Consider the following 24,203-nt stretch of genomic DNA (forward strand, 5'->3'; position numbering starts at 1 on the left):
GTGAGATCACAAGGAAAAACATATCACTCGAAGAGCAGCCCCGGAAACACCCAATGGGTTGGTCTTGTTTTCTGTAAGGGCTCCAAAAGCAACTGCATTTTTAATACCTGCTCAAAGCTAACAACCCAGGGGGCCAGTCTGATCTCCAGTAGGAGCCTCTTCTCCAACACAGGGACACCCCTTCCTTCAGGGGACCAACAGTACTTTTTTCCCAGGATGCACAAATCAAATGGATTGGTTCAGGACTGGGAAACTATTCTGATGGCTCCCATCAAAATACGGGATGTGAAGAACATTTTTCTCTCTCACACACTTTGTTAGAATTGAGGTCATCCATTGAAGCAAAATGTTTCTCGCAGGACCCACGGAAAGACTTCTCCCCACAGTGCGTTAATTAAACTGTGGAATTCATTGCCAGTAGTTCTGCTAGTGGCAGCCAATTTGGATGGTTTTAAAAGGCAACTAGACAGGTTCGTGAAGAATCATGCTTTCAGCAGCTACTAATATTGATGGCTGTTTACTGCCTCCTGAATCACAGGCAGCCGCTTTCCATAATGGATGATGAAAAGGGAGAAAAGAGGGGGCTTTTGCTTGCAGTCCAAGACTGGGAGATTCTGCATCTACTTGGTCACTGTCTGGCGTAGAATGCTAGATAAGATGGCCTGATGGTCCGATCTAGCAAGTCTCTTCTTACATTCTTCCTAGTGGTGTGCAATATATTTTGAATTCAAACTGTCTCATATTCAAACTGTTCAAACCTGGAGAAGATGCTGATGCTAGGGAGAGTGGAGGGCAAAAGAAAGAGGGGCCGACCAAGGGCAAGGTGGATGGATGATATTCTAGAGGTAACGGACTCATCGCTGGGGGAGCTGGGGGTGTTGACGATTGACAGGAAGCTCTGGCGTGGGCTGGTCCATGAAGTCACGAAGAGTCGGAAGTGACTGAACGAATAAACAACAACACGTTTGGTCTGTGGCTGTATATTCTAATAAATTAAACACTTCTTAAACTGACACTGATGGGCAAACTTGCTTTATTTTCAAACTTTCAATACTGTGCATGTGTGCCTTTCTCTGCCCAACAGGTTCAGGATGAAACAGGTGAACATCGTGGGGCAAAGCCCGTTGAGCCAGCCCTCACGTGTCATTCAGACCCTCCAGGCACCCCCAGATGTGGCACCAGGGAGCGTGACAGTGCGTACTGCCAGTGAGACGAGCTTGTGGGTCCGCTGGGTGGTAAGTTACCAACAGCTAGCTTGTGTAGAAGAATGAATGACTTCCTAACTATTTCTCCTAGGAGTGTCTTCCCCAACATAGTTGTCCTCCAGATGGGTGGGACGTCAGCCCCAGTAACCCCCGAGTTGTCTGAAAATAATGGGAGCCGAATTGGGAACATCTGTCCTAATGGATGATTCCCAAATCCATAAAAATTTTCTTCGTGTTTCCTCCTTGGCCCTCAAAAGTTCTAGGTCATAACAGAGCTCCTGCCTGTCCCTCCTCTACTCTTTCCTACCTGCAGCTTCTCTGCTGTGTCCTCTGTGCATGTTGGCAGACATGGATCCGAGCACTGCAGTTTTGGCCTCCTCCCTGACAGACCAAAGTCTAGAAGCGTAGCAAGAAATTTCAAATGCAACAAGATGGTAATCGACCATGTGCTGCCTCTTTGTTTATGGCCATGCAGTTGCAAAACAAATGAAATAAATTCCTGGCCGCTGGAGCTGCTTTTAGTTCAGTTTCCTAGAAGTTTTAAACTGTAAAGAGAATGGTTTTCGTGTAGAAACAGGAGTGAATGTGGAGGTTATATCTATGTGATAGATTACCGAGCTGAGTGATTAACTCTGGAAGTGGGTGATAAATGGCAAGGCCCTTGATAAATGAATTTATCTTGTCCCTTTGACTGCTAACCCACCCTTGCCTGATGAAAATTCATTCAAATATTCCAATTTCTGCTTCTCTGCCATTCCGGGCCATCTTCCTGTTCCACTGCAGAATGCAAAAGACCTGCGTCCAAATTTCCCCAAGCAAATTCACCATCCTCGCCTTGCAGGGAGGGAAGCTTTTCCAAGTCCCAGGCCCCTGTGCATCCTCCAGGCCATTAAGGCATCCCATTAGCCACCGGAATGAATTCCTCCTCTTGTTCAGCATCTGCTGCAAGGGCCCATTGTTCAGGAAAAGGGAAGCTGCAGATCCCAGCAGATGTAACCCTGCTGCTGGTGTGCCAAAACCAGCTCTTTGGATCCCGGTCAAAGAGGTGGGATGTTGTGCTAAGTGTGGAAGATGGATTAATTGGCGGGGAGCCAGAGAGGCAGGCAAAAAGGGCAGGTGTGGGTCACCTGACTGTATAATTGGTGTTATTAATAGTGTTGCTACCCAAGTGAGCCACACGTCTGGGTCTTTCTTAATGGTTCACCGACAGCCATCAGCTCTGAAAGTTCAAACATTTATTTGTTGTTCTGGAATCCTCTCACTTGCTGGGTTCAGGGCCTGGCATCTGCAGCAACCTCAAGATATCCACAACGGCACAGTTGGTTTTGGACAGAGAACCCTCCAGGACCACCTGCCTTGACATCCCTGCCGCTGAAGTGGAATTGGATGTAGTCATTTCCGTACCCCTGTTCCAAGGGCGCATCCATGTTCATGCTAGAACTAAACAGCCCCTTGGCACCAGTGCTCAGCACGGCATGCAAGAGCATCTCTGGAATGCAATGGTGTGATGCGGAGCCAAGGGCAGTGCCCATTTCCAGCATATTCCATTGCACGCCGTCTTTCTTCTCCTCTCTTTTGGAAAAACAGACATGGGACTCTGTGATTAATAGACCCACACCAACTTTGTTGGGCCGTTTCTGGGGTTCTCCTCTTTACCTTGAACTCCCTGTATCCCTACTGGTACCTTCCTCCGGTACATCCCTTTGGTCTTACGCATCATTGGTATTTCACAGCCATGACAGCAGTAGTGTAATGACGATTACTGCCGTATTACTTTGGAGAGGCGGCAGCCTAAGACCATTGGTAAGAACAACACACATCATGTAGTCTTCTAAAATGGCAGCGTGCCTCTTAGTGACCCTTCCTCTCACTGACTTTTTTTTTTTTTGGCTATGCTCAGCCTCTGCCTGATGCACAATACAATGGGAACCCCGAGTCAGTCGGCTACAGGATCAAATACTGGTGTGCGGACATGCAGCGCCCCGCCCTAACAAAGGTCATCAGCGACCGACTGGAGATGGAAATCACGGTCGAGGATCTGCAGGAGTGGACAGAGTACGAACTGCAGATCCAAGCCTTCAATGCCATCGGATCGGGGCCCTGGAGCGAGGTGGTGCGAGGCCGTACGCGGGAGTCAGGTAGGTGGTGGGAAGGAGCATCTGCCATGTTCATCGTTCCAATGGTTTGCATACATCGTAACATTTCACATGTCATGTTTCTAAGCCGTGTCGATCACCTGTGGGGTGGGGAATTTCAGCTCTGCCAGGCTGTTATCTTTCTGCTGCCCTGAAGGAATGTGTGTTTGGGTTAGGACATGTGTTCAAGGTTGCTTTCCCAGGCCGATGTGTGACGCTTGCCAGGCCCGGGAGGGGGTGGTTGCGATGGTGGGGCGGGGGCGGGATCGGTTTGGAGGCGAGGGTTTTTAGTTTGTATTTGGCGCGCTTTTGCTTATTCTCAGCTTTCTTCGTATTTGCATACTATCCTTTCAATAAATCAGTTTTATTCACTAAACTCTAGTGAGACTGACTTCATTGGGATAAGGCAATCATTACAGCGTCCCTTGCTGTGCTTGCTTTTAAATGTTTTTTGAAAGCATCTCCTTTGGCTTTGGATCGTTCTGCTGAACTTGAACAATTTGAACCTTGAAGGCATTTTTACATCAGTCCGATTCACGCCGTCTAGCTTTGCCGAGTGCTCCAGTTTTAGCAAGAGAGGTCCTCAGCAAAGCAGGCTCTGCAATGTCTGCTGCCAGGAGAAAGGCACCGCCGGAGCAGTGAGGCTAAGTAGCCAGAGTGACTCATGAGCTTTGGCAGAAGGTAGTTATTAAGCTGTTATCTAGTTAACTTCTAGCAAGGCTTCCTCGCTGACTCCATCCCGTATGCTTCCAATGTAATTTACCTTTGTACTGTGGGTGAATAATTGAGCACAGTGACCTTTCTGGAATTAAGTATTCAATGGTGAAAGTAAATCACATTGTCGCTAACCTGCCCAATGAGTAGGGGTTGTATTTGCAATTTGTCTCCATAATCATACAAGGTCTTCCCATTGCTGCATGGGTAAAGTTGGATCTCATTTATCACTTAAAATGGGACTTGGCCTTTGTTCTCCTTTTCCTTTTCTTACTGTTCTAAAATGCTTGGCATCTTTGAATTTGCATATTTTCATTAATGATGGAGGAAGGGATCAATTAAGACGAAAGAAAGCCCAGCAGGATGCTTGCTCTTGAACAAAGGTGGCTGAGATAGCATCAGGTAAGGCTGATGTCCCAATTTGCCACTTCGATGCATTGTGCGAAGCCATTCAAGGGTTTTGCAACAACCCTATGGGACTGGTAGATAGCAGAGAGTATCACCACCAGATTTATGGCCTGCTCAGTTTTATAATCCCTGGAATGGTACTTTGTGGATCTGATTGAGTGGCATTGAAGTTACTGGGACCAACACCTCAGTTCTAACCATGTTTATTCCAAATAATCCCCAAAGATTTCAGTGAGGTGTGCAGAATTCATATAGCTAAAAAGCCAAGACCTATCAGGATGTTAGAGCCCCATTCTTCCTAAGAACTTTTAAGATTGGGGGATAGGAGGACAACAAACCTGGCCTCATCCATCAACCAGAGAAAAAGTGTCCTTGGCCAGAAAAAAGGACATTATCCCAAGCGTGTTTTGTAGTGGGATTGCAAGGCTAAACAGAAACCCATCCTGGTGCCATCCCGTGAGACAGCAATGAAGGGCTACCACATTGTGTGGTTTCCCCTGTTAAGATGCTTTCAATCAACCAGGAAGTAGCATGAAAACCTTTAAAGTACTAAATCTGACTATTCTGCCTCACTCAATCCACTTTGTCAGTCCAGCTGCTTTGTTGGGTGTTTTTATTATGAACTAATTTTTAGAATAAGGCAGCCTTCCCCAAGTGTTGCTTCCAGATCTGTTGGGATGGCTGCCTTGCTAGCAGGGAATCTGATTGCTTACACTCCTAGCCTGTCTGAAGAGAAGTCACATGCTGGGAGAGGTAGAGAATCTTCTTCAGGAGTAAGATTGTATTTCCTATAATGCTGAAGTCATGGTCATTCTGGCTGAAGCTGATGAAAAGTGCAGTCCAAAACTGTCTAAGGGGCATCAGGTCATTTCTGCCTGATCTGCTTCTTGCAGTTGCTAATCTTATGTCCCTCCTCCTCCTTTAGACTCTGGATGTTATCACCAAGACGGTTAGCAACCAAGACATACTTTTCTCCAGAGTGTGCACTTGGGATGTCAAAAATGGAACCATCTCAAAGTTGTTTCTGTCCTAGCAATACATAGTCTAAGCTAACAGCAGACATTACCTGGTCTTTTGGAGGAGATGAATTTCCCAAAGTTAGCATTTCTCCATCATAGGACCTTTTAGATGCTGCAGAGACTAACTGGTAGAATTTTGAGCCAGCAGCTTGCCCATGTCTGAAGATGTGGGAATGGAAAGGCTGTCCTAGATATTGCCAGTATGATCATGTCTTTGGTAATGGATTTTCTGTAGCAAATTACTTTCTTTTTTATTTGTAACGCTGGTCAAAGGATGTTGTCAAAGAGGATGGACATTAGCTCTGTAGCAGAGGATATTCCCAGGTTTGTCCCTTAGCTTTAGCTTTTTTTTAAAGTCTAGTTCAGAAGTAACCTCTTTCTGAAACCCTTGAGAACTGCCACCTGAGCTCCAACCTTAGTAGAATATAGGGCTTTAGGCTGGCTTTGCAGGAGTAAGGGATTTGAGAGTAAGGAGAGCGGGTGCAATTTAGCCATCTGATTCTCTCAGAAGAGATTATAGGCAGCTGCCCTATATAGGTTTACTCAGAAGTTAATTCTGCTGAATTCAGAAGGACTTACAGTGTATAGTAATGAAATGATCCTGTCTCTAAGAAACATCATGCAAAGGTCAGACTTCCTTTGAAGAAAATAGGCATGAGTACGCCACAACTGTGAGCTTACAAGAACTCAAAGTAGCAGCTACTGACAGACAATCCTGGCAAAATTACATCCATTGGGTCTTGAAGAGTCAGAAGCAATTGAACAACTGAAAAACAACATTGGCTGGATGACTAGTAGCTTTCTTCACACCAAAATCTGGTGCATTGCTTTCCCCCACTCCCCCCATTGGGGGAGATGGGTGGTGATAGAAATTTAATAAATAATAATAATAATAATAATAATTCATAACGGAGTTTCTCTTTGTTAAGATCTATGGATAAATCCAAGGCAGCCAGCCAAAGACACTCATGTCTCTTGGCAATCTATATTCCTTGAACATAATTATATTCTCATGAGAGAGAAATCTAGAAGGTGAAGCCCCCCCCCCAAAAAAAAATCAATCTGGGGAGGAGCATAGAGGGGATGGGAGAGGGAACTAGAATTTTCTTCTGATATTGGTAATGCAGGAATTATTGTTTAGGTGGTTTGATCACCTGGAGCCTCACAGAGATGCTGGCTGGAGTGTGTGTGCTTTTCTTGTGAATGTATGAGGATACGGTACCGTACGGTATGGTTCGGAGTTAAAGGTGATAGAGGGTGACATTTCGACAGATCTGAAATGTTGTGTGTGGCATCAATGAAGAAGGGTCAAGATGTGACATGAACTGTCAGTGATGTCTATACTCACCCACACATCCTATTCTACCCTTGGGTCTGACATCTTCCTCCCCAATAGCTATTGGCTATTATTCCTTCTTTGACTGACAGAGAAGAAGAATCTCTGTCTGGACCCTTTCTGCAAACATTCCATGACTCTTAAGCATGGAATATGGTTTCTCCTCTACATATTTGATGGAGGGGGGATACTACCACCACCCCACCAGCACCCCAAATACCTTCACTCTCGTCAGCATCTCCAGAGGCTCCCTGGCAATCCATGAGGCCTCTATAGGGCCATTTCAAAAGATCAGCAGCATCAGCTCCTCACAGCAGGTCAACCAGAAGGTTTCAGGAATCCTACCAACAGCATGAAGCATCCTACGTCCACTACAGCTGTTGGTTTTGCAAAATCATCATAGGTATTTGTTTAGAAAGCTCATGTTCCCAGCATCAGAGCACATAGCCATCCTTTTGTGTGTTGATGAAAACTGGAATCATGATTCTCATGCTCAAGCATACATAAATAAAGCAAGTTTCCCTCCACCGATGCCTTGTCAGGTGCACAGTGACATTCTCCTGGTTTGGACAAGTTGTCCTTTAATGTTGAGAGAAAACTGCCCTCTCTAAAAGCCTTTATGTTTCCCTTCTTCCTCAGACACGTACATGGTAGCCTTTTGAGAAATCGTGCCTTCTAGACATTGCTCTGTGCATGCGGAGAGGGGAATGTGGGAGAAAGGCATAAGCAGCACACAAAATAAATAAAATCTCTTCAAGACCCTTAAAGCAACCTGAAAATCTAATTGTGTTAACCAAATAGCATTACACCTCTCTAAAAAGTGCTTAAAGGCATAAGAATGGAGAGGCAATTCAGAAAGAAGATGTAGGATTTCTCCCTGTCATGGGAAGGTTAGTGACAGTAATTTTATTATGACCTTTAAATTAAATAGTCTTCACATTGAAAAGGGATGCATTTGTTTCCTTCTCTTCTTCCAAAAGTTTTTATTTGAAACATTCGACATTCTTAGGCCCGGTTTCCATAGCAAATATTGAGGCCTGGACTTAATTGGATGGCTCCTGGCTGTTTAAAAGGATTAGACTCGATGAGGTAGCCTTCATCAAATATTGCTCTAGGACATGAAGAATGAACGAATGTAGAAAATGAAGAGTCTTGGTCTTGCTTCTCTTGTGCAAAACATCTCAGCTCGCTTAGCTGGTCTCTTAAGGGGCCAGCATCTCCCAATCTTGCCTCTTGCTTTTATTTTAACTAAACCGATCTAAATTTGAGGTCTCTCTATGCGGTCTCTGCACCAGCTTGGGCCTGGTGACTTAAGATGTTATTAGTTTCCAGAAGTTTGAAGGCATTCTCTTCCATATCAGGCTACCAGCCAGCCTGGTGGTCTCTGGACCAGCTTGGTCTCTGGTGACTTAAAATGTTATTAGTTTCCGGATGTTTGAAGGCATTATCTTCCATATGAGACTACCAGCCAGCCTGGTGGTCTCTGCACCAGCTTGGGCCTGGTGACTTAAAATGTTATTAGTTTCCGGATGTTTGAAGGCATTATCTTCCATATGAGACTACCAGCCAGCCTGGTGGTCTCTGCACCAGCTTGGTCTCTGGTGACTTAAAATGTTATTAGTTTCCGGATGTTTGAAGGCATTATCTTCCATATGAGACTACCAGCCAGCCTGGTGGTCTCTGCACCAGCTTGGTCTCTGGTGACTTAAAATGTTATTAGTTTCCGGATGTTTGAAGGCATTATCTTCCATATGAGACTACCAGCCAGCCTGGTGGTCTCTGCACCAGCTTGGGCCTGGTGACTTAAAATGTTATTAGTTTCCGGATGTTTGAAGGCATTATCTTCCATATGAGACTACCAGCCAGCCTGGTGGTCTCTGCACCAGCTTGGTCTCTGGTGACTTAAAATGTTATTAGTTTCCGGATGTTTGAAGGCATTATCTTCCATATGAGACTACCAGCCAGCCTGGTGGTCTCTGGACCAGCTTGGTCTCTGGTGACTTAAAATGTTATTAGTTTCCAGATGTTTGAAGGCATTATCTTCCATATCAGACTACCAGCCAGCCTGGTGGTCTCTGCACCAGCTTGGTCTCTGGTGACTTAAAATGTTATTAGTTTCCGGATGTTTGAAGGCATTATCTTCCATATGAGACTACCAGCCAGCCTACCACAGTGGTCACCAAAGACCCTCCTTTATGTCCCTTTGCCACAAGAGGTCTATTGAGCTGGGATTACAGACAGAGCATTATCCTTTTCAGTGCCAAGACTGGGGAGCTGTCTGTCCCTAGAGGTTTCTTGTGGTCCCCACTTTACTATAATTCTGGCAAGCTAGTAAGAACATTTATGTGCTGCCTAGAGGTTGATTTGTTGTGGTTGCGTGTCTGGCCTCTGGCTTTTTTGTCTTCGTTTGTTTGTTCAATCTTTCTTGTAATGCAGAAGCATCTTATTTTAACTGATACTGTAAGCCATTTTGGAACCCCCCGTGAAAACGGTTTTCATACACTGGTAGAGAGATGGACTTTTGGTGCGGGTCGCTGTCAGGCATCTTCATACCGTGCCATTTTCAGGTAAAGAGTCGTGCCTGAGTCATCCATGCTCACCGAGTTTCTGATTATAACCTCTGCTTGTATCTGTAAATATGTAATGGCCGTGTTCAGGTGCCAGGAGCTGTGGAATTTCTGGAGTGGGATAGTTGACTCAAGGATGCTGCTACCTCCTAAAACTGGCTGATGAATAAAGCCCTGCAGTTGGCATTCTCCCTCACATCTAGGGCTACCCTCAGAGCAGATGGGCCGTTAGGTAGTTATTTCTGAAGTAACTACCTCAGGGAGGGGAAGATTTGTATCAGTTCTGTGGTCAGCCAGAATTAATAGTCTGAATCTTGGACAAGGAGGGAGAGCAGCACCGTACGTTGCTTTCGTATCTTGCTGAAAAGGTAACTCCAAATATTCCCTTCCAAATAGGCCACAAGGACAGCGCAAAGATGGACACATAAGAAAAACAATAGCAGGCTGGTGTGGGAAGCCTTGCATGTTTGTAGGGCTTGATATGTACGCATAATGTTTTGTACAAGGTAGATAGAAACTGTCCAGGTAATGAGATAGTGTCTCCTGCATCCGGGGAGTTGTGTTTAATTTATTTGTTCATCTAAAAGATTTATAGCAAGCCACTCAACTAAAGATTGATCTCCAAGGCAGCTTATAATACTGTTGAAAACAACACCATTCCACAATACAATTCATTAAAATATTTAACAGGCCAAATAAAACAATTGCTACTAAGGCCGGAAACCATTATTTCTTTATTTAGCCATCAAAAATGCCATTACAAGGCTAAGTAGAAGACAAGGTTTGGGCTAGGAATTGCAAGGCAACAACGAAGGAGAAATGTGCCTGGGGAAATTGTTCATAATCAGATATTTCGCCGGGTTCCCTTCAGAGTGTCCACCCCGAGCAGCCGTGAATTCAGTTGAACATCTCAAGATTTGGTGTAGCCCTTTTTAGGGATCGCTACCTCACTTCTGGACTTCCAATGAATGAAGATCATCTCTTCCGTCAAAGCCTCCATTAATACTTGGATTATTATTTTTTTTACTTTGTTTTCAAAACACCACTAGCTCTATGTTTCTGTGCCTCCTTGGATTTTTGATGCTGGTTCAGGTTCTAGAAGCATGAATGAACGACCAAATGGTGTATTTGGATTTTAATTGCTGTTAATTTGATCATACGCAGTTCCTTCAGCTTCTCCGGCAAATGTTTCTGCCGAAGCCGTGAGCTCCACCCAGATCCTTTTGACCTGGGCAGCTGTGCCTGAACCTGAACAAAATGGGCTCATCCTTGGCTACAAGGTACGCCTTTCAATCCCTGCTCCCAAACACCTTGCTCCGTTTGTCTAAAGATATTTTAACTTCTGTTGTTATCTTTGTATGTGTGGGAACGGGTTTGGGGGCCCTGGGCGTGTCAAAATAGCTCGAGAGGCTGTGCTTCCTTTCTTACGAAGGAAGTTCCTAGGGTCCTGTTTCTTTCCCCAGACACTTTTATAACTTTTTTTTCCCCCTGCAGATTTTGTATAAGGCCAGAGATGTGGAAAGCCAATTAAGCAGTCAAGTGGTCAGGGGGAATCACACCCTTTCTGTCCTGCTAGCTGGCCTGCAGAAGTACGTGGTGTATGAAATTCAGGTGCTGGCGTTCACACGCATTGGAGACGGGGTTCCCAGCACTCCGCCGGTCACTGAGCGAACTAAGGATGACGGTGAGTGTGTGTGTGTGTCTCAGTGTGTGTTCAGCTGGGACCTTCCAGCTTAAAAAAGTGACCTTCACTCACTGCATGCGCTTTAAGGAGAGTAAGTTAGTAGCATCTCATTGTGATCACATTTTTAATCTTAAAGAGTCAGTTCTTCTCCTAGTATCAACAGGCAATGTCCCTTTGACTTCTAGCTGAGAATCTCTTCCCCGAGTCACCACTTGTTTTTAAAAAAAGAAAAAATTGGACAAAAAGGCCATTTCACCCAAAAGACTTGCGTTTTATCGCCCGCTCCAGCCTAAAGCAAATTTTTACAGTCCAATTATGAACTCTTAGAGAAGTTCAGTCATACCAATAAAAAAAACGGCGGTATAATAGGACGTGATAAACAAACCTTGCTGTGATTGAATGGGAGCAAAATGTGGATCCGTGTACCATAAATATGCCTACCCATCAGCCTTTGACAAAAGAATAACAACATGACCTTTCCCCCCCCCCCAAAATGTGTAAACATCATTCACTATTATTCGCAAATACTTTTCCTGAGTGTGAGAATTCATATTAGAATTTGACATATTGAAGGAACTGGAGCTTAATCCAGTTCCTGATTGAAAGAACATGTATTTGTTAGCTATACGGATATGAATGTGGGCATAATCCTAGGTTTTTGTGGAACCAGTTGTTCACCTTTCCTGGCCCTAGATTCTAAGAAAGGTATTAGCTAAGTCCTAGCTGCTAAAGGAAGAAGATCGAAGGTGGAGATAATTGGACAGTCTGAACTGCCCATGTATCAGGACCAACATCCTGTAGTCCCGGCTTCTGAAGGAATTTGTAGATTCTGCCCTCTTCCGAATTTTGTAATGGAAAGCTCATCTTACAAAAAGCAATTAAAATGCATATTTAGGATAATAAATACGTCCAGAAATGCATTTGGTTATGCTTTTGAGGGCTCCCAGTGCTTTGCTCATCTAATCCTTAGAACAACCCTGAATGATAGGTCAGAGTTACAAAGCCTGGTTTTGAAAAACACTGCCCCTGGTGACTTTCTGGCAATGGGGAGACTTGAACCCAACCTTCACCACTGGACGTTAGCTCCCTCAGTTACAGCCTTTCCCTAAAGAAATTGCTCAGAACAGCTCACAGCTACTGACGTTCCATGATATAACTGAAACACAAGCAAAATAAATAATAATAAAGGGAGATTTTTATTGTTCTTCCCGTTTAGGGAAGAGGAAACGTGACCTGACGCCCAAGTTGCATGTAGCCTGTGAAAGCTGTAGATGTGCTCTCCTAAAGTTGTCTCAGAGGGGTCATTTTTAATGTGACAGAAGAGCAAATAATTGAATACACAAGAAGTAATCATGTGAACTGTACTGAACTAATTTAATTGAACTCCACAGAAAACTGTATTGTTTGTCCCAGCCCTGGATGGTTCTTTGTCCTGGCCCTGCCTATTTTTTGAAAGGTGGTCCCTGACCTAAATCCAGGGATGCTGCTCCACGTCCTAGGAGTTTTTGATGGAACCTGATGCTTCACCAGATTATTGGGATAACCTGCTAGACATAACCCCCTGGATGCTGTTTTGTGAATACCAGGGGGATGGATAACTAAATGTGTACCCACATACAGTTACCCTTGTTAAGTTACCTAACAAATCAGGATCTGACTTCTTTATCCTCCCTCCCTTCCTTGGTGACAAATGGTGCTATTTGTTCCTTCCATCCCCAAACTCCTGACATAAGCTTGCTTGATTCCTCCCCGATCAGTTTAATTAAAAACATCCTAGGTAAGAGGAGAGGTGGGATTTTGTCTTAAGGTGCCTCTGGGTTTGCAAATTATCATTAAGTCCCCCTGGTGACCTTGGTGTAGGTAATTTGTCATCTGTGTCACCCGCTCCCCCCTGATGCTCATGAGGAACAGAGGCACTCGCAGTGAGTCTATGCAATTAGAAGGCAATTCAGTTGGGAAGCTGGCAATGTGCTGGGTGAATATTCATGAAACGAACGGTGTAAAAATTAACCTCTCCCTCTCAAGGTAATTCAGTGGCTCCACAGGATGTGATATAGTATATCCACCTTAGCCTAATTGGTACCCAACGGAGGCCTTGGACTACATCTCCCATGGTTTCCATCTGCCCAACCAATGTACTGTACATCCTCACTGGGAGCTGTAGTTTGAAACACTTAGGGGGCATGAAGTTGACTAAGGTTGTGATATATGATGCCAGGAGCTTAATGTCTATAGAATCAGATCAAAACAGTAAGAATCCTCAGAGGCTGTTGCCTGCTTATACCTCCTGAGGTCAAACTTAATTTGTCAAAGAACCCACTGTAAATATATTTCCATGTGGCAGACTCTGGCTGTGCATTAGCTCAAGACCTGTAGGCTAGGTTGACTCCCGAAATAGTGAACTTTTCATATTGCAGAGAATTCTTCATTTTCTTCTGGTTCAGTAGCACTTATCTCTAGCAGTTCAGATTATTGGTCTCTCTAGCTCAGGGATGGGCAAGGAAGCTTCACAGACTCTAGAGACTGGGGGTTCCTTCCAAAGAACGGAAAGGGCCTCTGGAAAAGTTTGACTCTTCTGGGCCCTCCCACTGGATCATTCCCATCTTTTCTTTTAAGCAGCATGCTAGATGCTGTGTCTAGAACCTTCTGCAAGCAGGATCTTTCTATCAAGAGCCAAAGGGAAGATCTGGGTATCTTTGAATAATTCAGCATGTAGCCATCATTACAGTGTTGCTTTGGGTTTCTTGCAGTCCCAGGTCCCCCGGTGCGGTTGGTATTTCCTGAAGTGAGGCTGACGTCAGTGCAAATTATGTGGCGACCACCTGAGGAACCCAATGGAATTATTCTTGGTAAGTGAAAGTGAAAAGCAAATGGGGATGGGGAGGGTTAGAACAGAAAGCATCTTCCCAAGAAGTATTCAAGGCCCAAAGAAAGCAAACAGCAGAAGTGTATCTTTTCACGTTGGCGATTAGCAGAAAATGGTGGTGGTTCCACTCCCAAAAACCCATTCCTACCATCTCCAATGTTTCACACCGTTTACACAAAACATTGTTTCAGAAACAAGATGGTTTATCTGTCACATTCCTTTGGTTTGTTCTGCTTGGCGTTCCTCACATCTTGAAAATCAATTTATCTACAATGTGTTACAGTGGTTCACTGAATGATGGAGCTGGAAAGGGCCAGCTGCCTGCCCCTTGCAGGAATCCAAGTTTGCAGTCTAACAGCTCTTCCTTCCAAATATGGAAGTGTTGATGTGGGAAATCTTGTAAGCTCTTTGTATACTTTAAGGGTGGCAATAATTGGCATTAAAGCATGACTGAGCATTTTGGCAGTGAGTGTGCAAATGCAGGAAGCTCCGGGAGAGAAAAGTGTTAGGGTTAAATTCGTCACCCTTATCTTAGAGTATGTGACTTGGAGGCCCTTAATAGATGCTGCATTTTGCATATGCTCTCTTTATGGTGCAACTAAAATAAATTGGTCCACCTAAGGGGCACATTCTTCACCTCTACTATCGTGACCTCTTTCAAATGTGTCCAGTTCCCCTAGTTATCACCTCACTCTCTTTTCTAAGTCTAACATGCCTCTTAGAATGATTACATGTCAGAAGAAGCTCCATCAGGAATGAAGTTCAGAAGTGGATGAGGCAGAGTTTGGAAATGGGCATTGTTATCTTAAGTTGCATTTGTACACACTTTTGACCTTTGAAATGCTAAGTGGAAATCCACAAACTGTGTAGAACAACTTTAATCTGTCTCTATTGTGTAGAGTTCTGTCTCTTTCTCCTTCTCCTTCTCCTTCTCCTCCTTCTCCTTCTCCTTTTCTCCTTCTCCTTTTCCTTTTCTCCTTCTCCTTCTCTTTCTCCTTTTCTCCTCCTTCTCCTTTTTCTCCTTCTCCTTCTCCTTCTCCTCCTCCTCCTCCTCCTCCTCCTTCTCCTTTTCTCCTTCTCCTCCTCCTTCTCCTTCTCCTTCTCCTCTTCTCCTTCTCCTTCTCCTTTTCTCCTTCTCCTTCTCCTTTTCTCCTCCTCCTCCTCCTCCTCCTTCTCCTTCTCCTTCTCCTCTTCTCCTTCTCCTTCTCCTTTTCTCCTTCTCTTTCTCCTTTTCTCCTCCTTCTCCTTTTTCTCCTTCTCCTTCTCCTTCTCCTCCTCCTCCTCCTCCTCCTCCTCCTCCTCCTCCTTCTCCTTTTCTCCTTCTCCTCCTCCTCCTTCTCCTTCTCCTTCTCCTCTTCTCCTTCTCCTTCTCCTTTTCTCCTTCTCCTTCTCCTTTTCTCCTCCTCCTCCTCCTCCTCCTTCTCCTTCTCCTTCTCCTCTTCTCCTTCTCCTTCTCCTTTTCTCCTTCTCTTTCTCCTTTTCTCCTCCTTCTCCTTTTTCTCCTTCTCCTTCTCCTTCTCCTCCTCCTCCTCCTCCTCCTCCTCCTCCTCCTCCTTCTCCTTTTCTCCTTCTCCTCCTCCTCCTTCTCCTTCTCCTTCTCCTCTTCTCCTTCTCCTTCTCCTCTTCTCCTTCTCCTTCTCCTTTTCTCCTTCTCCTTCTCCTTCTCCTCTCCTGTAGTTCAAGTAATGCTTGTCTGCTTGCTCAGACCTAGTCCTGCTACGTCTGAAGAGCTTTGGAAAGTGACGATGAGTATAAAAACAGCATTAGTATTCAAAGTGCAAAACCTGTTCTTGCTCCTGCTTGTTTGCTTTGAGGGAAGAAATGACTTAGAGTGACCTAACATTTAATAGACACATTAAACTGTTGCTGTTTATTTGGCTCAGAAAGCAGTGGTGTGCCAGAGGACCCTGCTTGTGTTCAAAGATGGCTTGTAGTGCACCGTCAGTGCTAATTATAAACCCTAGATTTTGTAAAAGAACAGCCAGTAATCTAAAGGGGGGTGAGGATCAGGTTCAGATAGAGAAGCCAGACCTGGACCACTGTGGAAAGTCAGTGGGGGAAGTATTGCTTTAAGCAACATATAATAAATTTGCAGAGTGTATGTGGCAATAACCGTTTAGTGTTTGTTTAGGAATTAGGGGAAATCAAGTCCAACCCATTTGGAGGGCACCAGTTTGGGGAAAGCATGTGAGATGCCCCATTAACTGCACTGGGACTCAGAAAAAGCAGGCCGAAGCTACGTCAGCTGAATGCCGGTTACATCTGGTTGGATCAGTTGTTTGGAAAGGGACCAGCGCTTCTGAAAATGTTACTCGGGAAGCTCACAAAATCAAAAGAGGGAGGTGTAACTTTGGAAGATGACCATCTGAATCAACAGGAACGGGAAACTTCTGAATTCCTGTTCAAATATTTCTCCGAATCATTTTCCCTTGGAGAGCAGCTCTGTTAGCTTCTTCCTCCACTTAAAAAGGGTTTAAGGTCTCATTGCCTATCCCCATTCCACTCTGAAAATATATATCTTTTTTCCTTATCATGCTCTTTACTGTGTTTAGCAGTGTTCTGAATCCTGTTTTATTCTGGCTTTCTATTCTTCATGTCTTAATGGCCTTTAAAATGCCTTTTGCATTTATTGCTGTGTTGCTTCTGTAGCCCCAGGGCATACATTCATTTCTCTTTGAACACTTTCCATTTACCCCTATTGATTTCTCTTGTTGGAGTTTACCAGTAGCTCCCCTGGTCTTCTTGTAGAAGTTTCTCATCCCTTCCAAGGGAAATACTGTTGCCCAAGTGCCTTCTGGGGATTGATCCTTATAACCATGGTTTTGGACATATTTTGGGGCATCTTCAATGGCAGGTTTTCATTTTTATCTGACAAACTATTGTTTTAGCTCCCCCAGGCTCAGATCAGATGGGCCTGAAATAAGAACTGTCTAGAATTGACAAGGGCTATTTCAGTTATTTTACCTGCTTTGAAATTGGCTATTTTTTTCCAACTATATTTCTGGAGCTAAAGGAAATCTTAGAGAGGGACAGTGAATTGTTATATCTGTCATTTCAAAATCTCAAATAATGAAACAACTTCTTTTTTTCGTTACATTTCTATTACTTGAAAAAAAATTAGAAAATCATGCAATTTTTTGTTTTTTTCAGAGACTGACCCAAAGTTTAAAAGGTATTCCATGGTGTTCCTTTTTTGGAATGGAAAGACAGAGAGACAATCACAGATTAGGAGTGCAAATCTGGGGCAGTCTAATCTGCTAAATTCCTTTGTGCTTAGTTGAATTTCCTTCCACATAAATGGCCTGATAGTCAGAAAAAGGGGTTTAAGAAACAAGGTCTGGGATGAACATTTGACGAAACCATTCCTCCTTGAATTACAGAGTTGTTTTCACAATCACGGGAGTCAAATCTTCTGAATCAATCTATTGTTCTTTCTGTTCCTTTCCATTCTTTCTTTCTGCACTCTTGCATTTTTCTTTTGTCTTCCTCTCTTTCTTTGCTTCTACTCTTTAGTGGTTTGTGATAGTTTTTATGTACTTTGTAAAAGATATATATTAAACTATTAAACAACTGTTATGTTGTTATATATATACGGTATGTGTATGTATATACACATACTGTATATATATAACAACATAACAATATATATTTTTAAAATTCCCTTCTCACCCCTATGGGTGGTATGCGCCTTCCTCAACCTGGGGTCCTCTACCAGAGGCCTGGGAGTTTGAGGGTTCTGCGCAGGACCTCAGCTGTTCCTAGCTCTGCGGTCTTCTGGACAGGGAGCTCTGAGGTTGCTCCTGGGACCTGTTGGAGCCACTCTCCCAGCTTGGAGGTCACAGCCCTGAGGGCTTCTACCACCACCGGGACCACTTTGGCCTTCGCTTCCCACATCCTCTCCAGTTCCTCCTTCAGGCCCTGGTCCTTCTCCAGCTTCTCATCCTCCTTCTTCCTGATGCTGCTTCCTGATGTTGGTGTGTGTGTGTGTGTGTGTGTGTGTATAAGAGTGCAGAGCTAAGAACAGCTAAGTTCCTGCGCAGAACCCTCAAACTCCCAGGCCTCTGGCAGAGGACCTGAGGTTGAAGAAGACACACACATATATACAGTATATAACAATCTGGGGAGTCAAATCCATGTTTTCCTTCCAAACTTTAACCTTGAAGAGTTTGGATTAGCCCCTCCCTGGCAAATCAGTCCAATCGGAAAATGGTCCTGTCTTTTTCCACATGAAATCCCCAGGCCCCTGTGCCTGGCACCTTCCTTTCTCTTTCCCTGAGGAGCATTTGTGGGCTCTGCACAGGAATGGTAGACTGAGAAGGACAATTCATGGCAGATGTCAGGCAAAGCCTTCTTGCTCTGATCTCACCTTTCAAAGATTCACAATTTGAATTACAATGTGCAGCCTGGGCAGGTGGTGTAGCATTTTGAAAGGATGAAGCTAAATATGTTACCATTTGGATTTCTCTTTTTCTCCCTCAAGTTACTGTATAAACGGTTCATAGTTAATGATCTCTGAAGATTAGATTTGTTTAATGCAAATATCTAACAGCACCACCTGGTTGCTAACACCCCTTTTAGTGTTTTGTAGATTCCAGAAGACTCTGGTGCTCTTCCTAAGCAAACCATACGTTTTGTATGCAAATATATAGCTTCAAGTTATACAAATAATATTGGTGAGGAAAGTAGCTAATATGTTGATCCGCTCACAGAGGGATTGTCACGAGTCTTTTGTTCATTAAATGCATTTGCATTTATTTTAAGTCTGAAGCCTAAAACCAAGGGTAGAGGGTGACATTTTTAATGTGCTTTGGCTCAAGCCAGCATTGCATTATTTGTGACAACTTATATATGTAACTAAGTGCATCGGCTGAAGCTTAATTTTGAGGCACATCTACTGTTGTGATCCCTTGAAATGCATGCCTGAGATTTTGATTTTTTTATAATGTTTATTAAAGTTTAAAAATACTACATAAAAAACTAATACAAACTAAGAAGAATAGAAAAAACTTTAAAAATTGAATGGTGCAGAGAAAAAAAGGGGGGAAGGGAAGGAAAAAAGAAAGAAAAAAGACATATAAAGAAATTACTTCCCCCTTTATCAAGACAAGTACAATTTCAACCAAAGATCTCGTCTTTCCATATCTCATCTCTTATCTATAAATGAATTATAAAGCCTTGTCATTCAATCTTAATCAGCAAAAGTCCATTAAGAGTTACCAGAAATAACAACATATATATTTTAACCTCAGTCAAATAAATCAGTTTCATATTCCTTTTCTTTACTTTTAACACAGTCCCTTATACTTTTCTCTAAAAATACAAAAAAAGTATTATTCCCATATCTTACCTCTTATTTATAAACAAATCTTTAAAGCCCCATCATTTGAACTTAGTAAAAAAAAAATCCATTAAGAGCTACCAGAAACAGCAACATATTAAAAATCTTAATCTTTAATCCCTTCAAATAGTATCCTACAAGTTAATTTCTTATCATTTTCTCTTTGTCTCCTCTCAGAAACTACTTCTCAAGTTTAACATGTACCAGAGATAACAACATCTATATTTTAACAAAAAATTTCTTCTTCCTGTATCTTTTCTATAAACAAATCTTTAAAGCCTTGTCATTCAGTCTTGGGAAAACTCATTAAGAGCTACATCGTGTATGTATGTATGTATGTATGTATGTATGTATATTCATTCATTCATTCATTCATTCATTCATTCATTCCTGAGCAAATAAGCCAACTTTATATTCCTTCTTTTTGCTTTTAAAAATCTTGATGTTTATTCCCTTTAAATAGTGCCCCAAAAGCTGATTTCTTTTCATTTTCTCTTTGTCTTTTCTCAGGAACTCCTTCATAACACATCTTTTTTGTAAGTCCAAGATGGGAAAGTTATCCAAGTCATTCTTCTGATTTATTATTTGTTGATCCCTTTTAGTTATTGAGAAATCTGCCGGTTTCATTTGTAAGTCCTGTGGAACATCTTTCTCCATGTCATTCTTGTATCTTGTCATTTTTTAAATCCATATCCAAAACAGCCTGGTTCTCAGTTGTCTCCTCTTCTGTCTCCTTTTAAACCCATTTTAGTGGTAGCAGACAAACTTAAGAAAAATTTCTGAGTGCATTGTTGCCAAATATCTTCGAATTCTTCCAAAGTTAAAATACTTTTCTCCATTCTGTATTAGCGGATCTCTTCTCCTTTAATTATAATCTTTAGCGATTTCTGGTTGCCTCTAGTGTCCAGCCTTCAAAGTCTCCTCTTGTCACATATTTTTCTAATCTACAACATTTTCCCACAGGAGGATTTCTTACACTTAGATTCAAAACTTTCATATATTTTCAATAGGATTTTAAACAACCCACAGGAAGGATTCTTATAATTAGTTTCAAAATCTTATTTCCAATCCATCTGGCCCTTCAGTCCATTTAAAGCTTTCCCAAATTGATGTTCTAATCACCCTTTAGCTGTTTGTTTCAGGAATTTTTTCTTCTTCTTTAAGTTCTTAAACTTATATGGAACTTCTTTTGCAGAGGATTGAAGGAGAATCACCCAGTGTGATTAAACTTGGCTTTCTGAAGGTTCTTAGTATCCAAAAAGTAATGAACAAGCAATTTCCTAAAGTGATTTTTGAAGGCTCCAAACCACAGCTCAGGCAAAGCTGACTTTCCCTCAATTCCCAGAGCTCTAAAACCCACTGGAGACCACTGTTATACAGTATGTTCTCCTCATGGGGAGCATCTGTGTGGATCACTTATGGGTGATCTCAGATCCTCCCCTTTACCCAGGAAGGAATTTCGAGGTGCCGATCCATTCTGCCACAGTAATCGGAAGCCCTCTTCAGTCCTCCATTGCTTCCCCAGAGCTTTTGATTGTTCAGTCTTTGCCAAGCCTTTTAATTTACTTTATTTTATCATGCGCGCATGCCCAAAGATTAGCAATTACCTTGTAAGTCTTCCTGGCTCCAGCTTACAGTTTGGGCACCCCAGTGAATCTGTGGGCTTAGATGCACAATTTATGGGCTTAGATGCACGATTTATGGAGCCAAGCTTGAAAAAATATCCATGGCCCACAGAAGTGCTCCTCGATGTGTCTCATTCCAAGACAGACCCAAACAAGCGGGCTCACTCTCCATTCTTGTCTGCTGCAATTTCAGTGCTGGTGAAACATCGCTCCCTCCTTTGACACTTCTGGAGCAGGAAAGTATACAAGATGTGACACATCAGCAAGGGGAACAAAAGCAGCCACTGCTTTCAACTGTACAAATTAATGCCATTTTCTCCAGAGTAAGTTGGAGAGACAATGACATATAGGGAAGGGACAGGTTATCTGCGAAAACATCACTAGCCCCACTACATCCCATGAATACCATCTGTACAGGAATTAAGTTTAGAATCTCATGTGAATGCAGAGCTTGGACAGAATGGTTGGCACAAAGATCTTTCCAAAACATCGTTTAATTGCTGCTTGCCCTACTTCAATAGACCCAGTGCCAGCACTCAGCAAGAACTGGGTATTATTGATCTACACTCAAACCCACTGTGACAATCATCCTTCTGCTGGTTTCCATCCATTGGTCCTGCCTTCTTGTTTCCATTCTTCCTTCACAGGATATTGTTGCAATGGTGATCTAGAGAAATTCAAACTGGAGCAGGGATGTAAAGTTGCTCGGGTGGGTCTGGCGGGCATTTATTTCCAGTCAGTGAAGAACTCTTCAGAGTTCAAGGGTGGGTGGTTGAACAAGGAGCAGTCTGCCACAACTGAATTCAGCTGCTTCTGTTTTGAATGGATCTGGCAGCCATCTTCCCTGCTCACCACCACCTAACTTGATGGAGCATTTAACAGTTCTCACTACAAGCTGATAGAAATTTGATTTTGGAGCTCAGCAGCCGGATGGGGTCAGGTGTGAATGCCAGAAGGAAGCAAACTTGGCACGTTGACTTAAATCTGCACCATGAGTCGAACAGTTGGCATGTTGTCTTTGAGAACCGCAGCCTGAGATGTGTTGTTGGTCATGTTGCTTCACAGAGCTAGACTGTAGGTAATGAGCCCAGCCAGATCAAGTGATTTCCTTTGCCCCTCACCTCCAGCTGCAGCTAACTTCCTGGGTGCCAGGGAGTGGCGAAGAGGCACACGAACCTGCCATCTTTCAAAAGCTAAGGAAGTCTTGGTTAAATCAGGGCCTCAGTGGAAGACCCCCTGGAAGGCTACCTTGAATTCCAAGAAATATGGGATGTACTAGTCTTGTAAACCATAAATCATATGCTTTTCATTCCTCGCATGGTGCAAAAAGAGCAAGCTCTACATAAAAACACGATCCCATCACAAATTATCAAGACTTTGCAATGTGAACAAATCCTGCCATGAATTGCTCTGGCAGTTTTCTGAATCCTCTCTTCCCTTCCCAAACAATCTATGGCAGGGCTACAAGTTTCACTGACACTTAAAAATGCACGGGGGCTGAAGGCACTTTAAAAATCTTCAGCTTCAGCTTCAGCTAGACCATGTAGCATGGCATGGTTGCATGATTATTCCAGGAAGTGCTAGAGAAAGGGAGAGGCTCCTAAGAGCTCAGAGCTGCCATAAGCACACCAACCTTTTTAAAAGTTAGTAAGATGAGCCTCTTCCCCATTTTGTATATTCGCAATCACTTTCTGGTCTGGCAATTTTCTCTACTTTTTAAAGGAAAATTGTCCTACCAAAGCAGCAATGAAAACATTTTTTTTTTAGAATCTGTCCATCCCTGTCAGAATTTTCCTTCAAGGTTTGACAATTAGTTTCTGAAAGCACTTTTTTTCCCCAAAGAACCAAGGAATGTAAAAAGAAAAAACGCAGGAGCATGACAAACATTTGGATTAGATTTATTATGTTTATCTTGCTTTTCTTTCCTTGGGATTTAGGAAGCAGCATATAGAATTAAAAGAACAATTAAACAATTAAAAGCCAGACAATGCACAATAATTAGAAAGGAAAGCAACTGGAATAGCAGCACATTTAAAAAACAAAAACATAAATCCCACATAGCTGATGCAAAAGCCAGACACAACATGATGGCAGAGAATTCACGTCAGTCAAACGGAAAATATCCCCCTGCTCAGGTATGCATTCACAGAAATTTTCAATAAATTTCTGAATGCTGAAGAAGAAGGAATTGTGAGATGCAGATTATAATTAGTATAATTAGTAGGCAAGCTTGCAGGAAAGGAGTAGAGTTATGGAGGTGCTGTGTAATCAAACAACGTGGCCTTTGCAAATACCTAGTTCTATTAGGTGTCTGGCACCAGTAGGCAGAAACAATTTTTATATTTTTATGATAGTTTTTGGAATCACTAAGAACACTACCTGTTTGAAGCCCTATCTTCATTTCCTAATGAAAAGGGGATATTGTTTAGGGACTTCTCATACTAAATCACTACCTATAGTTGCTTGAGGCAGTATAAACATTTTTAAAATAAACAAGCTAGCTAGCTTCTGGACCATCTCATGATCCAGAGTTCATGCTGCCCAAAGCATCTTCCAAATGCCTTCATGAGAGCCCTTATTCATTCCAGACTCATTCCTATGGAGGTCACATCTTCATCCACTTTGTGTGGGTATGAGAAATGATGGGCGAGCGTTATGCAGGGTTGCGAAATCTGTTTCCGTGGGGCAATAGTTGTGCCACCGTTGACTGGTACCCCTGCTTTATTTTTCCTAATGGGCACCTTCGTTCAAGAAAAGTTCCGTGAGAATCTGACACACTTGTTCCAATAATAGTCTGACTCATGCATAAGTTGAAATGCAAAATTCAGATTTGCTGAAGATGTGTACCGAACAAGGCAAAAAGCCATGACTAAAGATTCCCGCCTAAACTACCTAATGAAAAGCAAGCAAGCAAGCACACACCCCTTCATCTTCCTCCCCCACAGTTTCCAAGAGTCCTGCGTGCCAAGTCCAGATGTCTTCAGTTGGTACGACCTTGACTCTCATCATTAGCCCAGACAGCATTCTTTCACACTCCTGTTGGATCCTCCTCCCTTCTGGTCCTTGACACGCATTGGCTCATCATGGCAGATGAACACGGTCAAACGATTCATCAATCCTTTGATCGTGGATTCTGACAAGTTCTTTATCTGGCCATCAGGGTTTTTGTTATTTATTCATTCAGTTGCTTCCGACTCTTCGTGACCTCATGGACCAGCCCACGCCAGAGCTTCCTGTCGGCCGTCAACACCCCCAGCTCCCCCAGGGGCGAGTCCGTCACCTCTGGAATATCATCCATCCACCTTG

General features: G+C 43.1%; 1 protein-coding gene across 2 annotated transcripts in view; it reads left to right on the top strand.

The window, feature by feature from the left end:
• Positions 1-24,203, top strand: part of SDK1 (sidekick cell adhesion molecule 1) — a 369,862-nt gene that overhangs the window by 282,370 nt on the left and 63,289 nt on the right. For both annotated transcript variants that reach the window (XM_063315194.1, XM_063315193.1), the window contains exons 24-28: positions 1,085-1,235; positions 3,106-3,343; positions 10,549-10,664; positions 10,879-11,068; positions 13,819-13,917. In XM_063315194.1, coding sequence (XP_063171264.1) covers positions 1,085-1,235; positions 3,106-3,343; positions 10,549-10,664; positions 10,879-11,068; positions 13,819-13,917 — 794 coding nt within the window. The remainder of the gene's footprint in view (positions 1-1,084; positions 1,236-3,105; positions 3,344-10,548; positions 10,665-10,878; positions 11,069-13,818; positions 13,918-24,203) is intronic.

The sequence above is a fragment of the Candoia aspera genome, chromosome 14 (assembly GCF_035149785.1).
Source record: "Candoia aspera isolate rCanAsp1 chromosome 14, rCanAsp1.hap2, whole genome shotgun sequence".
Lineage (NCBI taxonomy): Eukaryota > Metazoa > Chordata > Lepidosauria > Squamata > Boidae > Candoia > Candoia aspera.